This window comes from Thalassophryne amazonica, chromosome 13, assembly GCF_902500255.1.
Source record: "Thalassophryne amazonica chromosome 13, fThaAma1.1, whole genome shotgun sequence".
Lineage (NCBI taxonomy): Eukaryota > Metazoa > Chordata > Actinopteri > Batrachoidiformes > Batrachoididae > Thalassophryne > Thalassophryne amazonica.
Window position 1 is genome coordinate 5,409,238 of NC_047115.1, and position 20,573 is coordinate 5,429,810.

The following is a 20,573-nucleotide window of genomic DNA, read 5'->3' on the forward strand; positions in this document are numbered from 1 at the left end:
TATCATGTGAGGTAAATCTGCCCTACGATTAGATTTTGGAAAACCATGTGACGGAGAACCAATTACGATTGGACAGTCACATTGCGCACGTCATCACACATCACGGAGTTAACTTTTCAGAAAAAAAAGAGTAAGTTTCTATCTCATATCATTAAAAAGCTATTTACAATTTAGTAAAGCTTGGTCCCAGCCGTTGTATACGACGGCGTCAGCCCAAGAGGGTTAATGGTGAATGGCAGTAATTCCCAGAACCCTTCCAGATGACCAGTGAATCTGAATCTTTCAACCTCTTAGCAGTAAACGAAAGTTGTCCATGCTAGAAATAAGGTCTACACAACGTGGGTTTAATAAAAAGCGTGACCCACGCAATGAAGCACATTTGACACATTACTACATAAACTGAGTTAATCAAACTGAGTTGAACTGAAACGGGAGAAATGTGGGGTGAATGTAATTGCAAAGTTATTACAAATAACATCCGTATAAACTTGTATGCTTTTGTCAGCCGATCAGTGCAGTGTGACGACGAACTACGGGGGCCAGTAATGAACACATTTAAGCAGGGGTGTAAGCAGCTCTCAGTTGAATGGAGTCAGAGCTCCATCTACTGGACAAACAGTGCAAGGACATTTTACATTGCCAACAAACATTATTTCAGTATCTGTTCTGTTTATGAGAAATTATCAGCGTTCTATCGGCAAAATTTCAGCCGATAATATCAGCCGGCCGATATATCGGTCAGGCTCTAGTTCTGAGCATATAGAGGCCTCTGCAGGTGCGTGATCCTCTTCTCCAGCCGATTCCTCTGGATTCATGCACTCAGTTTTTGGATGTGTACAGGAGCGCCGTGTTGCACAGACTTGCATGCAGTAACGCTTAAAACTGTGTCCAGCGCTCTACAGCGAAGAAAATGAAACATGTTTAATTTCTTCCATCCTCTGCGCGTAGCCCTCAACATACTGCTGCGTGGGAAGCAAAAACTCGACGTAGAGCTGCTAAAAGTGGGCGGAGAGCTGCTAAACTCAGCGTAGATGATACGCCACAATACGCAGCTCTACAAATACGCCAGTGTAAAAGGGGCTTAAGAGCCTCTCAGTGCCACTATTCTCCCACGATAGTTGAAAAAATCCTTTTGTAGCAAAATAACATGCTGCGAGGCTCATTATTCATCCTTCATTATTTGGTGGGACCAGGGCTTAAGGTAGGGGTGGGCAGTCATGTGCCATGAAGGGCTGAGACACTGCAGGTTTTCCTTGATGCCAATCTCCTCAACATGTGATTTCATTAGTGATCAGGTGTTTATGTTCAGGGGAGGAGCTCTTCAGCAAACCCACCCGGTCAGGTGATTGGTTGCAAGGAAAACCTGCAGTGTTTCGGCCCTCACTGCCCACCTCTGGCTTAAGGTCTAACCTTACCAACCACCAGAGCAAGAACACAAGCGTTCCTACTGGACACAAGCCTCGAGTGTCCTCGGTCCCACTGTGAAGGGGTTTGCCAGGAGAGATCTTGGTATGAGGATGTTTCAAAAGAAACAAACCCCAGCTAAAACCTCCACAAAGCGCCTAGGCACCAGGGCTTATGAAGAAAATGGTGCAACTTCTCCCAGTGCTGCGGGGAGACATCTCCTCTGTAGCAGCACTCAGCTGGGTCATCCACCAGATCAGTGGTGTCATCCACCAGATAGTTCTGATCCTGGACCCCAGCAACAACACCATCAATGGGCTAAAAGAATCCAGTGAAACTTCATCATTGTAAATTGGTCCATTGGGGAGAAGAAAAAGATCTCTCACTGCTCCGCTTACTCAAACTTGAGAAGTTGGGCAGGAGATCAAAGGCAGTATTTGAGGAGAGGAAAGGTCACCATCTTGAAGAGAGTCCTCGGATACAACGTCAGTAATGTTAAGGGTGCAGCTTTAGACCCTGGGTCTGGGGCCCACTGCACTCTTGTAGAAGGAAATTCAAGGCAAATGAAAAAAAAAGCGACAGTGGTAAGGAAGAACTCACTCTGATGATTTGAGGAAAAAACCTCAAGCAGACTAGACTCAAGTAAGTAAGTAAGTAAAATTTATTTCTAAAGCACATTTAAACACAGTTTACACTGACCAAAGTGCTGTACATAGTTAAAAATAAATAAGTAAATAGGCAGGAAATATATAAAGAAACAAAACAAGTGATTACAACATCAGCAGCATTGAGAGATACAACCCGCTGAGTTGTCCTCCCGTGTTCGCTCAAAGCAGCCATGTGGAATCACTCCTGTTCTGGTTCCACACAGCTCTGTATGTAAACAAATTCGCTGTCTCCTTTCAAAACCTCCAAATCTTATGAACACATGACAGTCAGTAATGATCCGATCACTAATTGTCTTCAGGCATTGATCCAGTAAAAAGCTGGGGGATTGTAGCAGCAGTCGCTTTCTCTTCAAGTCTTTGTGTTCATACTTTTAAACACAGGATAACGCTCTTCTTTCTCCGTGACTCCTCCAGTGGAACGTGGTGGAGACACTTCATCTCCGGTCCAATGTCCACGTCACAGGTGGATATAGACAAAAGGAAATGTGATCTAAGGAGTTCCTTTGCACATTTTAGTTCTTTCACCTGCTGTTTAAAACAAATAATAAAGATCAATTAATAATAAACGCCGGCCCTGTGTGAGACCACTGAGTGTATGCAGAGTACAGCTAGGCTATGCTGCTAACTTCAGATAATCAGAAACTTTCTAGATATGGTAAATTATCAAAGCTGCAAGTATAAAAATTTGTTTTCAGTTATTCATGAACATGAAGCATGTGGAGGATGACACATATCGTTTCTGTTAACTTTCATCTTCGTTCATTTCCAGTTTGCTACAAAGAAATAAACTGTAAGGTTTGTTCCACCTGAGGCATGGTCCATTCTCAGCAGGTCTTAATGAAGGACACAGTATGTTCACAACTGGCTAAGGTTAATGGGAATTTTAGACTAACATAACCACTGGGATAGTTTTCCCTGAAAGTTTTTCTTGGGTGGGATAGTCGGTCCAAGAAACATCAACCAGAATCAGTACAACATCACTGTCATGATTGCAGATGTTTTAAATCGATGATCACATCACTGTAAAATCCAACAATCACATTTCTACTTTCAAGCATTTTAAACAGTTTAAAAAATTTGAGTAAGTTTCACGGTGATTAACCTGGCATAGTTGGTTGTCACACTTGACCGAACCGGACATGATTCTTTTGTTATGGACATAACTAGAACAGTTACTTACTGAAAGACAAATGACTGGAAAATAAGACGTCAGAGCACCATCACATGTTCACCATTATTCCAGCTTACGGCCTTAAATCTGGGCACACAAATATGGGACAAGCACGACCACCCTGCTGCCACCAGCCCTTAGCCTTGGGCTGGTGGCAGCAGGTCGAGGTTAAGGGCTGGTGTGTAAAACCAGCACAATAAAATTTAACGCTATGATGATATTTGGATTTTTATGTTGGACGTGGGAAGATTGCACAGGAGAAATTGTGAGAATGTCTGCAGTTTTTAATTTGCACCTCAAGAGTGTTTGTTTCCTGTTGCAAAGTGTTCTTTGATCGACTGAAGAAAGGGTTGGAAACTGACTGAGAGCCACAAAAATCAACCAGGAACATGAACTTACATCATCTTTTAAGGCTGTGGACAGTGGTGGGCACAGCTAACCAAAATGTTAGCTTTGATAACCATTAATCTGATGACTGAAAAGTTATCTTTTATGACGCTACACCGATAAACTGTTAAAAGTTTTATCTTTATTACAGATAACTGATAACTTTTAGTATTGATTTGGACGTGGCCACATCAGATTACACTGTAGGCTTCTGATAAACCAGTTTCACTTTCACTTTTTGCTTCTGGGTAAATTCAAGGATCACAAACACATAAGAATGCGTGAAAAATGAATGAATAAAAAAATAAAACCCCAAACACTGTCATCATCTTTTAAAAGCAGTAAAACACAGTATTAGAAGTCACAGTTTATCTCAGTATTAGATACACGAACTAAAAAGCTGCTACTTTGTTCACATATTTTGAATCCTGCGTCTTAAACAACCAAAATACATCCATTAATGCATTGATTGGCAGAGTAAAATACACAAAGTAAATATAAATTCTTACCTGTTAATTTCAGTGGGATTCATCTGAAGAAATAAAGCGTCCTTTTTTTTATCCCAAACAGTGTCTAAACGGTGAAGAAAAGTCCCTCTGTACACAGCTGCACCATGAGAGCTCCTCTCCCCCACCGAGTCTTGGTGATTAAATTATCCCATCAGCCACAAAGTAATAAAATAATAAAAATGTTAAAATTAGTCTATTTTGTTCTTGTGTCAAGCGGACAACCCACTGTACCTTCCAAAGTGAACCTTAACTACGCTACCCACAATGCTCCCTGCGTCGACCGGCCAATCACGTCTTGTGCTTAATGATGATGTCATCAGCAAATGACAGGCAGCCAGTCTGCCAGAAACACACGTCAGACAGACTAAAATGTTTGATTTTAGGGTTTACAAACATTTTTGACTGTTAAACTTTGCTCACTTTAGTAGCAAAAAAATGTTATTGTACTGAAAGTTATCAGAGCTCAATTTCTCAGAAGATAATTGGTCCGATGATGGTTTTAAAACTTATCTGAAAAGCTAATCCGCTGGCAAAAACATTAGTTTTGATAATTATGTGTTATCGGATTAGCTGAACTGTGCCCACCACTGGCTGAGGAAACTTTTCCGCATGTTTACCAAACTTTGCTCTCTCATCAGCACTTAGTGGAGAAATGGTTGCTTGCTTCCTGCGTAATGTAAATTGAATTGAATTGAATTAATGTGTTTTTAAAAAGTTTCCGTTCATCAGTGGAGGTAAACATGAACAGGTCAGCAGCCATGTATTTATTACGTCCACCAAGAACATAATAAAATCGTCTGTTTATTTATCTTTCTTTTAGCAGGATTACGTTAAAACTACTGCATGGATTTTGATGAAATTTTCACCACAGATAGATATTAGGCCTTGGAAGACTCCACTGAATTTTGGAGGTGATCTGCATCCAGATTGTTGGACGTCATAAATCTCTGATTGCTCTTGTTTACACATTAATTTGTATTGTTACTTTTTCTGACTGCTTGATTTTATTAGACAAGTTTTAAAAAGGGTTTTTTTCCATGTTTGGTTTGGCTCATGTTCACCTGATACAGAGAAAAGACATTTATCAGAAGATCCAGGAGGCCTCCACAGTTAAGCCTGCTTATTGGCTGACAGTTGGTATTTGACATTTTAAAAACGTTTCAGACAGCGTGATGCAGCCAGCTCGTAGCCAGGTAAGACTGGATTTATAGAACGCGTTCGTTCAGTCTGAGACACAGTGACACAGACAGCGGCATTTGATTTCTGATATCCAAGCTAATTAAAGTCTCACTTTATGATATGAAGCTAATGTCGTGTCTAAATAAATTTATAGCTTCAAAAAGTTGGAAGTGCTTCATGTGCACTTAAACTTATTTTTCTAGATTTGCTTAATTAGATTTGACAGTTAATTGTGTGTGTGTGTGTGTGTGTGTGTGTGTGTGTGTGTGTGTGTGTGTGTGTGTGTGTGTGTGTGTGTGTGTGTGTGTGTGTGTGTGTGTGTGTGAAGTGCATTTTGTCTTGTAGATGACAGGGGAAGCAGTGTTGTAGGTCAGACTCCAAACCTCAGATCCAGTTCAGACTGGGCTCGTTAGTTTGATTGTACAGATCTGACTGAAGGCATCAGCATTGGGTCTGAACAAGGCCACCTTTGATCAATCAGAATATGGTCAGTCTGCGTTGTGTCATTCTTATATTTAATGTGCTACAGTGTTCTTGACATCATCCTCAATTAATAGTACTGTTAATTTCATCAGACGAGGCAAAATATTTGTCCAGGATGTTTTTGTTTGTTTGTTTTTTGTTTTGTTTTGTTTTTTCACGACTATGATGAGACGGCATCAGTGTCTTAGAACACTGATAAAGACAATATTATCATACATTATTGTTGATGGAAAAGGCAACCTAATTTTCCATTAAATTAAAACTGAAATAAAATCTCTTCAATTTTGTCTTCAAGTGCTTCACCTTCAAAATGTTTCCAAAATGTTTTGCATTCAGATTTTGCACAGTAGCTCTTGTATAGCTGCTGTATTTCCTGTACAACTCCCACCTTGTGGCTGCAACACAAAACTACATTGAGCAAACAGGTCTTGTGGAAGAAAAGGCTTGATATCTGGTCTTATTTTAAATATGAGACAGTCAAGAAAACCGAATGTTGAACAGATGGTTGTTCCATTGTTTGGTGCACTGAGTCCTCCTCGAGTCTCTGCTGTAGAACTCTGTGGGGAGCAGAGCCTTTTACTGTGGGCATGCAGGCTCTGTGTAAATACATGGACGTGACTGAATCTCTGGATAACACGGAGACAAATGCCTTAAACTCACCCAAAGAAAGGTGGACAGAGTCCTTTAAACTTGTCCCAGATGTGACATTCAGAAGATAAGACAATAGGTAGCGCTGCTGTGGCACTAATCATATATGACAATTTCTGCGTATTAAGACTATATTCAACATGAGCTAAATCAAAAGACTACGGACAACTATTAGAGCTGGTGGTCAGTAACTCATCCCAGGAAAGCTACAGACCTGGACAAGGTGTGTCCTCAAGGACTGAAGATCTGTGTGGCTGAACTGGAAGAACCATGACAGTGTACCTTCTCCTGCAGATAGGGAGAGTCCCCTCCCTCTGGAAGGCTTCATGCATCATTCCAGTTCCTAAGAAGAACCGACCAGTGAGCTGAATAACTTCTGACCAGTGGCACTTATTTCACAGCTGATGAAGACTGGAGCAGCTCTTCCTCGACTTCCTCAAACCCCAGGTGCAACACGCCCAGGACTGTCTGCAGTTTGCATGTCAGGCAGGTGTTGGTGTTGAGGATGCCATCCTCTACCTACTTGCACCTGGATAAGGGAAACGGCACAGTGAGGATTCTCTTCCTTGACTTCTTGGGCGCCTTAAACACCATCCAGCCCCTTGTGCTTCAGGACAAACTCAACAGGATGCGAGTGGACCCCTGCCTGCACACAAACCATCTACAGCTCAACACCTCAAGGCAAAGGAGCTGGTCAGTGACTTTGGGAAGTCCAGACCAAGACCATAATCGGTTCTGATCCAGGGAGCTGAGGTGGAGGCTGTGGATTCCTACAAGTACCTCAGGCTGTGGCTGGACAGCAAACTGGACTGGACGACCCACATCAACCACCTGTACAGGAAGGGACAGAGCAGCCTGGACTTCCTGAAGAGGCTGCGGTCATTTAACATCTGCAGGAAACTCCTGTGGATGTTCTACCAGTCTGTAGTAGCCAGCGTCCTCTTTTACACCGTGGTGTGCTGGGGTGGCGGCACATCCAAGGACGACACATCCAGGCTGGACAAAGTGATCAGGCGGGCCGACTCTGTGGTTGGCATGGAGCTGGACTCTGGTGACGGTGGCAGAAAAGAGAACACTGGACAAACTGCTGGACATTCTGGACGATGGCAGTCAGCCTCTGCACACCATCATCCGCAACCAGAGGAGCCTCTTAAGCCACAGACTGCTCCTTCCCAAGTGCAGGACCAACAGACTGCAATTATGAGGGGAAGGGCAGTCTTCTGTTGGGACTGGTTGGGGCTGAGGGAGAGAACCAGGAAAAAGACATGCTGGGAGGGGAGCAGAGATCAATCACTAATGATTAAATGCAGAGTGGTGCATACAGAGCAAAAAGAGAAAGAAACACTCAGTGCATCATGGGAACCCCCCAGCAGTCTAAGTCTATAGCAGCATAACTAAGGGATGGTTCAGGGTCACCTGATCCAGCCCTAACTATAAGCTTTAGCAAAAGGAAAGTTTTAAGCCTAATCTTAAAGTAGAGAGGGTGTCTGTCTCCCTGATCCGAATTGGGAGCTGGTTCCACAGGAGAGGAGCCTGAAAGCTGAAGGCTCTGCCTCCCATTCTACTCTTACAAACCCTAGGAACTACAAGTAAGCCTGCAGTCTGAGAGCGAAGCGCTCTATTGGGGTGATATGGTACTATGAGGTCCCTAAGATAAGATGGGACCTGATTATTCAAAACCTTATAAGTAAGAAGAAGAATTTTAAATTCTATTCTAGAATTAACAGGAAGCCAATGAAGAGAGGCCAATATGGGTGAAATATGCTCTCTCCTTCTAGTCCCCGTTAGTACTCTAGCTGCAGCACTTTGAATTAACTGAAGGCTTTTCAGGGAACTTTTAGGACAACCTGATAATAATGAATTACAATAGTCCAGCCTAGAGGAAATAAATGCATGAATTAGTTTTTCAGCATCACTCTGAGACAAGACCTTTCTAATTTTAGAGATATTGTGTAAATGCAAAAAAGATTTCTCACAGTATTACTAGAGGTCAGGGTAATGCCATCCAGAGTAAGGATCTGGTTAGACACCATGTTTCTAAGATTTGTGGGGCCAAGTACAATAACTTCAGTTTTATCTGAGTTTAAAAGCTGGAAATTAGAGGTCATCCATGTCTTTATGTCTGTAAGACAATCCTGCAGTTTAGCTAATTGGTGTGTGTCCTCTGGCTTCATGGATAGATAAAGCTGGGTATCATCTGCGTAACAATGAAAATTTAAGCAATGCCGTCTAATAATACTGCCTAAGGGAAGCATGTATAAAGTGAATAAAATTGGTCCTAGCACAGAACCTTGTGGAACTCCATAATTAACCTTAGTCTGTGAAGAAGATTCCCCATTTACATGAACAAATTGTAATCTATTAGATAAATATGATTCAAACCACCACAGCGCAGTGCCTTTAATACCTATGGCATGCTCTAATCTCTGTAATAAAATTTTATGGTCAACAGTATCAAAAGCAGCACTGAGGTCTAACAGAACAAGCACAGAGATGAGTCCACTGTCTGAGGCCATAAGAAGATCATTTGTAACCTTCACTAATGCTGTTTCTGTACTATGATGAATTCTAAAACCTGACTGAAACTCTTCAAATAGACCATTCCTCTGCAGATGATCAGTTTGCTGTTTTACAACTACCCTTTCAAGAATTTTTGAGAGAAAAGGAAGGTTGGAGATTGGCCTATAATTAGCTAAGATAGCTGGGTCAAGTGATGGCTTTTTAAGTAATGGTTTAATTACTGCCACCTTAAAAGCCTGTGGTATATAGCCAGCTAATAAAGATAGATTGATCATATTTAAGATTGAAGCATTAAATAATGGTAGGGCTTCCTTGAGCAGCCTGGTAGGAATGGGGTCTAATAGACATGTTGATGGTTTGGATGAAGTAACTAATGAAAATAACTCAGAACAATCTGAGAGAAAGGGTCTAACCAAATACCGGCATCACTGAAAGCAGCCAAAGATAACGATACGTCTTTGGGATGGTTATGAGTAATTTTTTCTCTAATAGTTAAAAGTTTATTAGCAAAGAAAGTCATGAAGTCATTACTAGTTAAAGTTAAAGGAATACTCAGCTCAATAGAGCTCTGACTCTTTGTCAGCCTGGCTACAGTGCTGAAAAGAAACCTGGGGTTGTTCTTATTTTCTTCAATTAGTGATGAGTAGTAAGATGTCCTAGCTTTACGGAGGGCTTTCCTCTCCAACTTAAGGGTTATCTGCTTTAAGCTGGGAGTTTGTGAGTTATACCACGGAGTCAGACACTTATGATTTAAGGCTGTCTTTTTCAGAGGAGCTACAGCATCCAAAGTTGTCTTCTATGAGGATGTAAAACTATTGACGCGGTACTCTATCTCACAGAGTTTAGGTAGCTACTCTGCACTGTGTTGGTATATGGCATTAGAGAACATAAAGAAGGAATCATATCCTTAAACCTACTTACAGCGCTTTCTGAAAGGCTTCTAGTGTAATGAAACTTATTCCCCAGTGCTGGGTAGTCCATCAATGTAAATGTTATTAAGAAATGATCAGACAGAAGGGAGTTTTCAGGGAATACTGTTAAGTCTTCAATTTTCATACCATAAGTCAGAACAAGATCTAAGGTATGATTAAAGTGGTGGGTGGACTCATTTACATTTTGAGCGAAGCCAATTGAGTCTAATAATAGATTAAATGCAGTGTTGAGGCTGTCATTCTCAGCATCTGTGTGGATGTTAAAATCGCCCACTATAATTATCTTATCTGAGCTAAGCACTAAGTCAGACAAAAGGTCTGAAAATTCACAGAGAAACTCACAGTAACGACCAGGTGGACGATAGATAATAACAAATAAAACTGGTTTTTGGGACTTCCAATTTGGATGGACAAGACTAAGAGTCAAGCTTTCAAATGAATTAAAGCTCTGTCTGGGTTTTTGATTAATTAATAAGCTGGAATGGAAGATTGCTGCTAATCCTCCGCCTCGGCCCGTGCTACGAGCATTCTGGCAGTTAGTGTGACTCGGGGGTGTTGACTCATTTAAACTAACATATTCATCCTGCTGTAACCAGGTTTCTGTAAGGCAGAATAAATCAATATATTGATCAATTATTATATCATTTACTAACAGGGACTTAGAAGAGAGAGACCTAATGTTTAATAGACCACATTTAACTGTTTCAGTCTGTGGTGCAGTTGAAGGTGCTATATTATTTTTTCTTTTTGAATTTTTATGCTTAAATAGATTTTTGCTGGTTATTGGTGGTCTGGGAGCAGGCACCGTCTCTACGGGGATGGGGTAATGAGGGGATGGCAGGGGGAGAGAAGCTGCAGAGAGGTGTGTAAGACTACAACTCTGCTTCCTGGTCCCAACCCTGGATAGTCACGGTTTGGAGGATTTAAGAAAATTGGCCAGATTTCTAGAAATGAGAGCTGCTCCATCCAAAGGGGGATGGATGCCGTCTCTCCTAACAAGACCAGGTTTTCCCCAGAAGCTTTGCCAATTATCTATGAAGCCCACCTCATTTTTTGGACACCACTCAGACAGCCAGCAATTCAGGGAGATCATGCGACTAAACATGTCACTCCCGGTCCGATTGGGGAGGGGCCCAGAGAAAACTACAGAGTCCAACATTGTTTTTGCAAAGTTACACACCGATTCAATGTTAATTTTAGTGACCTCCGATTGGCGTAACCGAGTGTCATTACTGCCGACGTGAATTACAATCTTACCAAATTTACGCTTAGCCTTAGCCAGCAGTTTCAAATTTCCTTCAGTGTCGCCTGCTCTGGCCCCCGGAAGACAATTGACTATGGTTGCTGGTGTCGCTAACTTCACATTTCTCAAAACAGAGTCGCCAATAACCAGAGTTTGATCCTCTGCGGGTGTGTCGTCGAGTGGGGAAAAACGGTTAGAAATGTGAACGGGTTGGCGGTGTACACGGGGCTTCTGTTTAGGGCTACGCTTCCTCCTCACAGTCACCCAGTCGGCCTGCTTTCCCGGCTGCTCGGGATCTGCCAGAGGGAAACTAACGGCGGCTAAGCTACCTTGGTCCACACCGACTACAGGGGCCTGGCTAGCTATAGAATTTTCCACGGTGCGGAGCCGAGTCTCCAATTCGCCCAGCCTGGCCTCCAAAGCTACGAATAAGCTACACTTATTACAAGTACCATTACTGCTAAAGGAGGCCGAGGAATAACTAAACATTTCACACCCAGAGCAGAAAAGTGCGGGAGAGACAGGAGAAGCCGCCATGCTAAACCGGCTAAGAGCTAGTAGCTGCGCTAAGCTAGCGGATTCCTACAAACACACAAAGTGAATAATGTGTAAATAATTTAGAGGTGATTCAGCAGAGGGAGTGCTTTAGTTAAGGCACGTGAAGATTACACTGTGAAACAAATCGTTATCTAGGTAACTAGATCAGTCTAACTGCGCAGATTAAACAGCTAACACATACAGCAAAACACCGCTGTGCTCCGGAACAGGAAGTGATACAATACCGCAGTGAGAGCCAACCACCAGTAGAGGCCCATGGGTGTATGGCAGCACCCTGCCGATGTCAGGGTGCTGCCATACAAGACGCTTACTACACACCGGGAGCAATAGGGGATTAAACACCTTGCCAAGGGCCCTTTGTCATTTTCCAGTCAGGCGGGGATTTTAACCCAGGATCTTCTGGTCTCAAGCCCAACACCTTAACCACAAGACCATCACCTCCCCCGTGTCCGACCGTGTCCCTCGAGGCGCCCTGTGGAGGGTGCTCCGGGAGTACTGGGTCCTTTGTTAAGGGCTATCTGGTCCCTGTACGACCGCAGCAGGAGCTTGGTTCGCATTGCCAGTAGTAAGTCGAGCCTGTTTCCAGTGCACGTCGCCCTCCGCCAGGGCTGCCTTTTCTCACTGGTTCTGTTCATTACCTTATGGACAGAATTGTTAGGCGCAGTCAGGGTGTAGAGGGGGTCCGGTTTGGGAATCACAGAATCTCGTCTCTGTTGTTTGCCGATGATGTGGTTCTGTTGGCTTCATCAAATCAGGACCTTCAGTGTGCACTGGAGCAGTTTGCAGCCAACTGTGAACAGGGAGGAGCTCGGAGTTGAGCCGCTGCTCCTCCACGTTGAAAGGAGCCAGATGAGGGGGCTCAGGCATCTTTTTCAAATGCCCCTGGACGCCTCGCTGGAGAGGTGTTCCGGGCGTGTCCCATCAGGAGGAGGCCCTGGACACCCAGGACACACTGGAGGAACTACGTCTCGCAGCTGGCTTGGGAACGCCTCAGGGTTCCCCCGGAGGAGCTGGGGGAGGTGTGTGCGGCTTGGGAGGTCCGGGCAGTTTTGCTTGAACTGCCTCCCCCGTGACCCGACCTCGGATGAAGCAGAAGAAAATGGATGGATGGATGTTTCAGTTTCAACCAGTTTCCTTATATCACTCGTTCCCAAGTTTCTATATTGCACTTGCCAGTCAAGTTAACTAATTCACCTCTATCCGTCATTACCATGGATTGAGCAAAACGTAAGACAAAGAACAGAACTAAAGAAAACTTCAAATACCGCAAAACACAAACAAAACGAATAAACCCCAAAAAACGAAACAAACATCCTCAAAATTAGGACAATAGAAACAGATGTCTCAGTCAGGTGATGCAACTCTGGTCCCAAGTGTGTGCAACGACTGAACCAGAAGAAGGTGCAACACTTCTAAACATCAATACTCACACAGCTGTTGAAAACCAGTTGAATCAATATAAACAATACAACAGCCCCTTTAATAGGAGGTGACGGCTCAGCCATGGTTCTTCGTGCCTAAATGAGAAACATGAGTATAAATAAACAACCAGTTTGCTACATTAACCCTGCCTGTGTGGTTGGCATCTTATCTGCCGGTGAAGTTGCGCGCACCGACAAACAGCAGGAGGAGGGGGAGAGAGCCATGTAGGAATTCACAGCGGGGTTCAGTAACAACCCAGGCTCTAAAGCAGAACTTAGTGTCAGCCATAACATAGTGCGCCAAGCCAGCAAGACAATGAATGGACGTACCACAGTCGATAGCCCTGAACCTATAGCACGTGTCCGACAGCACGCCCTCGCAAGAACCAGGTAGGAATCCCCCACACAGGCCAGATCACTGCCCCAGAACACGCAGCGTTTAGCGGAGAACTTGCCCAAACAGTCACACACAAGCGCACAGCTTGCCGCCACTCGGAATCCACTCCAGGTGGTGTGTGTATGAATGCGCAGTGTGCGCGTTCTGGCTTTCAAAGCCATATTGGCGCCGCCCACCATCTACATTAAAAGTACACCACACACCAACATGCCACACAACCAATACTGTATAAACTACACCCAGTACACATACTTACACTGGGGATATATATATAATTAGGGTGACCATATTTTGATTACAGAAAACCAGGACACTCAGCCTGGTGATGAGATACTCAAATGATACTCAAAGCTTACTGATCGATGCTCAAAGACAAAAAAAAAACCCAATGAAAATCAGGACATTTTCATCACTTTCTAAAAAAAAAAAAAAAAAACCCAGGAAGGCCATGACAGGACATGAAAACAGGACATGTCCTGGCAAAACAGGACATTTGGTTATCCTATATATAATAAACCACAACATGTTAGCATTAGCCACCAATAGGGTTGCCAACTCTCTGAAAAATAAAGGACACCTCACCGCCAGGGCCGACCGGACGACTGACCATTGCCTTCACCCTTCCCAGCGTCTGTGTGAAACGATTTTTAACCATTTGACTGTTGACTTGACCCTGAATTTAGGTAGATGCATACATGCATTTGTTCTGATATGAACACGTGGAAAACAAATTATTATTTAGCAATTTATTTTTAGTGCAAAATAAATTTTCACTCACAATTTCAATATGAGCATTCTGTCTTCTTTAAAAATAAATCTCTGTAGTGCTATTGCTTAACTTAAAATTGTATAAATTAACAAAAAAAAACAATAGAAAATTTGCATCATCCAAAACAATGTAACAGTGCAAAACAATATAACAGTGCACATTTACACATTTAGTGCAAAAATAAAGTCTGAAAAGTAAACAATACTGTTGTCGCGCACCTTTTCCACCCAGCCATTTTCCTTTTCTCATTCTCCCCTGTATTTTTGCATTCTTTTTTGTTTGTTTTTTTTTTAGGAGGAGTAGTAACGACGTTACAGACGTTGCTGTCCGTAGGCATATCTGCAGTGCCAGTGTCGGTGTCTGTATCGATATCAGCCATGCTGCTTTGTTATTGTCGTCCAGCGACCGTCGTCGGCTCATGATGTCGGTATCTTCTTGCGAGCAGATGTCCCTCGACCAATGAGATAAGAGTGATTCTGTATTGTCAACTCGTGTCTGTCAGCTCATTGGTGAAAAGCAGGAGAGAGGCTGGGATCAAATTTACCGTAAGTTTCCATATAAAGCGCCAGTCAATTCCATTGACATTTTACAGACTTTTTGATTCTCACAGAAATACGGGACAAACTGCATCCCGTTTCAGGTCAATACGGAACGCACACTTTTATTTCCAAATAAGGGACGATTCCGTTTTTCAAGGGACGGTTGGCAACCCTAGCCACCAATGCCTACACCATCCTGTTAGCATCAGCATTAGCATGCCAACAGACAGCATTTCATCCAACACTCACCAATTCCATCACAGTTCAGGTCTCGGCGAAACTACACAGCTGCGGCCTCACTGATACTTGATGTCTTAATTGAACAGTTGGCTTAAAAGTGCGTAAGAAAGCCCAAATAAACAACTGTTTGTAGGTAGAAACCTTAAGCAGCTCTGTCACCCTGCTTTCCCCCACACATCTGATGAGGAAGTCAGAGCAGGCTTGCGTCGTCGCGCCACACAACCCGGTTGGCTGAGCGCAACCATGTGACTGTGGTCATGTGACTTACGCCAGGCATGTAAAGGTGATACATTCAAGGACTGGAGTGGTGTGGGAAAGTCCAAAAGAGCAGATTTTACCTCTGTGATACAAATATTAAGTCGATAACATTGACACCATCAGTTGTAATCCTGTACACACTGTGCGCACATTTTTGTCACAACTTTATTCATAAAAATCATTCTGTATTCACTCACTCATCTTCAACCGCTTATCTGGGATCTGTTCACAGGGGCAACAGCTCCATCAGGGGACCCCAGACTTCCCTTTCCCGGGCCACATTGACCACCTCTGACTGGGGTATCCCGAGGAGTTCCCAGGCCAGTGTGGAGATATAATCTCTCCACCTAGTCCTGCGTCTTCCCGGGGTCTCCTCCCAGATGGTTATGCCTGGAACACCTCCTTAGGGAGATGCCCAGGGAGCATCCTTACCAGATGCACGAACCACCTCAGCTGGCTCCTTTCAACGTGAAGGAGCAGCGGCTCTACTTCAGGCTCTTCATGGATGACTGAACTTCTCACCCTATCTATAAGGGAGACACCAGCCACCCTCCTGAAGAAGCCCATTTCAGCCGCTTGTACCCGTGATCTAGTTGTTTGTCATGACCCAACCTTCATAACCATAGGTGAGAGTAGGCATGAAGATTGACCAGTAGATCGAGAGCTTCGCCTTTTAGGTCACCTTTTCGTCACAACATTATGGTAGAGCGAATGCAACACCGCCCCTGCTGCGCAGATTCTCTGACCAATCTCATGCTCCATTGTCCCCTCACTTGTGAACAAGACCCCGAGGTACTTCAACTCCTTTACTTGGGGCAAGACCGTATTCCCTACCCGGAATAGGCAATCCATTGGTTTCCTGCTGAGAACCATGGCCTCAGATTTAGCTGCTGCTTCACACTCGGCTGTGAACTGTTCCAGTGGAGTGTTGGAGGTCACAGGCCAATGAAGCCAACAGGACCACATCATCTGCAAAAAGCAGTAATGAGACCCTGAGCCCACCATACTGGAACCCTCCTCCCCCTGACTACACCTCAATATCCTGTCCATGAATATCACAAGCAGGCTTGGTGACAAGGAGCACTGGCGGAGGCCAACCCCCACCAGAAACGAGTCGGACTTACTGCCGAGACCCTGAACACAGCTCTCGCTTTTTGAGTACAGAGATTGGATGGCCCTAAGAAGGAACTGCCCTCACTCCATACTCCCTCGACCCTTCCAGGATCCTTGTGAGCGAAGAGCTGGTTGGATGTTCCACGACCAGAATGGAACCTGCGATGTTCCTCTTCAATCACAGGTTCAACTATCAGCCGAAACCCTCCTTTCCAGCACTCTGAAGTAGACTTTACCGGGGAGGCTGAGTTGTGTGATGCCCCTGTAGTTGACTCACACTCTTTGGTCTCTCTCTCGCTCTCCTTTTTTTTTTTTCTTTTTCTTTTTTTTTTTTTATTAAAGGCTAAAAATGTCTTGACTGAAATGAGACTAAATACATTCCATTCTCTCTTGAATAAAACAAGACTAAAATAAGCAGAGTTTTAGTTGATTAATACATGACTAATAAAAATGGTATGTAAATGACTAAATATGACTAAAACTAAAAGGACATTTGACAGAAAACTAAATTAAAAATGGCTGACAAATTTAACAATTAATGGCTGTAGTACCATGTTTCCCTGGCCTGGTCATCGGGACCCAGAGTTTTTCCGTGATCTAGATCTAATGGCTCTTAATTCTTCATGAACTGAACATTCCTGCCTTCAGCCAACTGTTGATTGGCTGAAAGATTCTGATGTGGTCATTTGACTCTGGACTTTCCTTATGTGCGACTCCCTGTAGTCGCCACAGCGAGTCTGAGCTTTATTTCAGGTCATTTAGGTTCACTTTCTATTTTATCAGTTTGGTGTGATTTTTTTTTTTTTCTTTTCTTGACAAGTTGACCTTTGTTTTTGTAGAGTCCAGAGACAACAATCCAGAACATGGTTGATGTTCCAGTCAGTAAATACTACTGTTATTGATGATAAATGTTTGAATTAGAGTCTGAGTCATTTTGAGCCATCTGCCTGATTGGTTGCTGTCCAGGACTTAGTCTGGTCCTGTGGTGTGGCAGACACTGTGGCATGTGGTGGCAGTACGCATTCTTTGATCTGTGAGTCTTTTCAGGCCCTACAACACTGCTGACGAATGTCACGTGAACAAGATTAGGATTTGTAGGCTATAATGCTAATGTTATTTTTGTTCTGGTTTCTTTCTTGTAGCTAATGTTTGAATGTTGACTGTATGTTGTCACTTGTCTCGCTTTCGTGCACGTGAATTTTCTGATCAAACAGCAAGTCTCGTCTGTACTCTAAAAAAAGGTAACTATTGTTCCTTTGTTTTTGGGACCCGGAGTCATGTGACGGGTTAGACCAGGTTCAGACCCACCACCAGGTTGCGTTTGTACTTTGAATTTAAGTGGAAACAAACTGATCACACATTCATTTGTTCAGTGTGGGCGTTGATAAATAATGTAGCTTAGCTGCAGCATAACGTTATTGACTGATCATGTTTAAAAAGCTATTTCAATTACTGAGTTGTTGGGTTTAAACAGTCCTGTGAAATTAGGAAGACAAAGTTTAGTCTTTAATAAGACTATGTTTAAAGACGTCATGATATTAGAGCTTCAAGATTGTTTCTGCATCGAGTCAGCATTTATTAAAAAGTCGAACTGCAGCCGTTAGCTAGCCAGGAATGATACGCACCTTATGTACTGTATTTACCTCTCAAACCGATTTGTCCGTGCACGATTTACATGTACATAAAATGTACTGTGGAAATGTGGTTTATGGTCTTGATGGTGAAGGTAGGTGATTTATTTTGATCTTTTATTATTGGATGAGGCTGAAAGTCTTGTTAGCATGTATTTATTTATTTATTTGTTTCATATTCATTACTGGCATCGTCATATTCAGAAAACATTTGAGTTTTGTTTTCACTTGTCCTATGTACAAAAATGGGAACTGTTCATATGCACTAATTATCCAGTTTATTTATGATTTCAGTAACTAAGTAGACAGAATACGTAACTGGATTCACAAAGATTCGGACCTGTGAATCTGATCATAGTTTTAAATGTAAGTGTCCGTGGATGAGTCTGAACGTTCACACTCTCACACGCAAAACGGTGACGTAAAAAAGGCTGTCTCTTTTCTGGGCCCAGACTGATTCCTGCCAGCCTGTAAATATGTTATTTATGTTTTGGTTACGATTTATTGCAGATGTTTTTGACGTGTAGTCTCTGATGCATTCAACTTTCCAAGCAGTGCAGAGTGCACAGTCTAATACAATGCCGCATCTTTCAGTGAAGTAAATTGTCTGTGCCATTCCAGAAGTGGCCACTTCTTGAAGTCACCACCAACAGCCTGCTGCTGCAGATTGCACAGGTTTAGCTGTGACAGCGTGAAGGCAACACATTAATCCACAGTCACACGCTGGCAGTGGGAGAAGATAAACACATTATTTATAGAGCAGATAATGTCTGTGAATTATGAATTACTTACGTTTTTGGCCCGCCCGCCCGCACCCACAATATTTTATCACCGTGCAAACCCGCAAACGCTCAACCAGAAAGTCGACCTGCGGGTTATGTCACTGCATTCCAGTGAAAAGCATATACTTCCCAGGGATTCTTCTTTGCTGCACTTGCACTCATATGTTGCTGCCTCCAAGTGGTGACATAACACTATTAAGCAGGCAGACACAGAATTGGCTTGTGTACTTTCAGTCAAGATTGCACAGCATGCAGCGTTTGTGTCGTCTACCCAAGTTAGACATTCTGGAACTTTATCTGGTTCTGTTATCTTAAGGAAACAACTATAAAACTTGGTTCCAGCGCTTCATAATCATGTGAAACCTCGCGTTCTGTAGCCAAATAAACAAACCGCAAAAAGTCCCAGTCTGGTCTTTGTGAATCCTGCAGCCAAGCTGTATGCTTTTCCCTGTGAACTATAACATAATTCTGTGCTTAAGTAATTTGTTACCAAATAATACAAACACACCTGGTTTTCTCTGACAAAAGTGTTCTAAATTTGTAGGCATGCCAGGGAATGGCGACCTGAAGAACATTTGGATTTGTGGCCACTCACTGATATTCTGGGCAGAGTCGCAGGTCAGATCTCGGGAGGTGGGTGTGCCATTGGGAATGGACCCCAATAGAGTGGCCCTCTATTGGAAGGGTACACAGGGCATGATGTGGCCTCAGTTGCTGCCCCAGTTACATGAGTTGAAGGTAACCTGGCCTCGTCCTGATGTTCTCATCATGCACCTCGGAGGCAATGACCTGAGCACTGACAACCCCACCAGTCTGCTAGCGTCCGTCAAGAAGGACCTGATGTCCGTGAAGAGCCTCTTTCCACAGTGCTTTCTCGTCTGGTCTGACATCCTGCCTCGGAGGGTGTGGCACCACTCGGCTGACAGCCATGAGGTTGACCTCGTTCGAACAACTGTGAACCGTAGGATCCACACAGTCATCTCTGAACTGGGTGGAACCTCACTTACCCACGATAACATCCGCTGTGGTGCGCACACGGGCCTGTACCATGCCAACGGAATTCAGTTGTCTCCCAAAGGCATTGACCTTTTCACTCATAACTTGCAGGATTTTCTAGAGAAGTGGGAGATGGAGATACACATGGGGAAAAACTAGAGATCAATTTAAAGTACATTGATGAAATATTTTCCAGTTTTTAGCTTTGTTTAGAAAGCAATACATCAGTTGTAACAAAATTGTCTGAATGGAAATTATAAAGTAAACATCAATAAATCTGCTTTTGTTTCCATTTTTTTCAACATGCTATAAAACATTAAATGGATCAATAGAATCTTATTCTGGTATTTTCATTTGTTGCCTGAAGATGTTTTCATTTTAAGATGGGAACAGTTGCTGTCATTAGGGTCTATACCAGATGACCGCATTATCTAAGTGCCGTATAAGACTTTGAATACACATACCTGGAATTCTGTCCCCATATTTTCAATATACCGCTGTCGGATGTGCCGAGCCATTGCTATGCTGTTTGTGTAGCAGCCCAGAGTTGGTAAAATGGTTGGATTCTTCTTGCTGTGTCTCAAAGCACAGTGGCAATGCAACAAACAAGAGCAGCACATCTGAAATGAGTTTTAAAAATAGATTAATGCATTGCTGTTTTTTCAAAACTCATGTGGGTCATCCCCCCACCCACCCACCAAAAAAATATGCACAGTTTCTGAGGA

At 43.2% G+C, this 20,573-nt stretch overlaps 1 protein-coding gene across 2 annotated transcripts in view; it reads left to right on the forward strand.

Moving 5' to 3' along the window:
• The window catches only part of si:dkeyp-121d4.3, a 183,855-nt gene that overhangs the window by 144,791 nt on the left and 18,491 nt on the right, over positions 1 to 20,573 (forward strand). Inside the window, exon 21 of one of the 2 annotated variants that reach the window (XM_034185484.1) lies at positions 19,397 to 20,174. The exons of the other annotated variant lie outside the window; for it this stretch is intronic. Within the exon in view, the coding sequence (XP_034041375.1) occupies positions 19,397 to 20,007 (611 nt within the window). The 3' untranslated portion in view covers positions 20,008 to 20,174. Of the gene's footprint in view, positions 1 to 19,396; positions 20,175 to 20,573 lie in introns of those variants that run through there. 2 annotated transcript variants of the gene reach the window in all.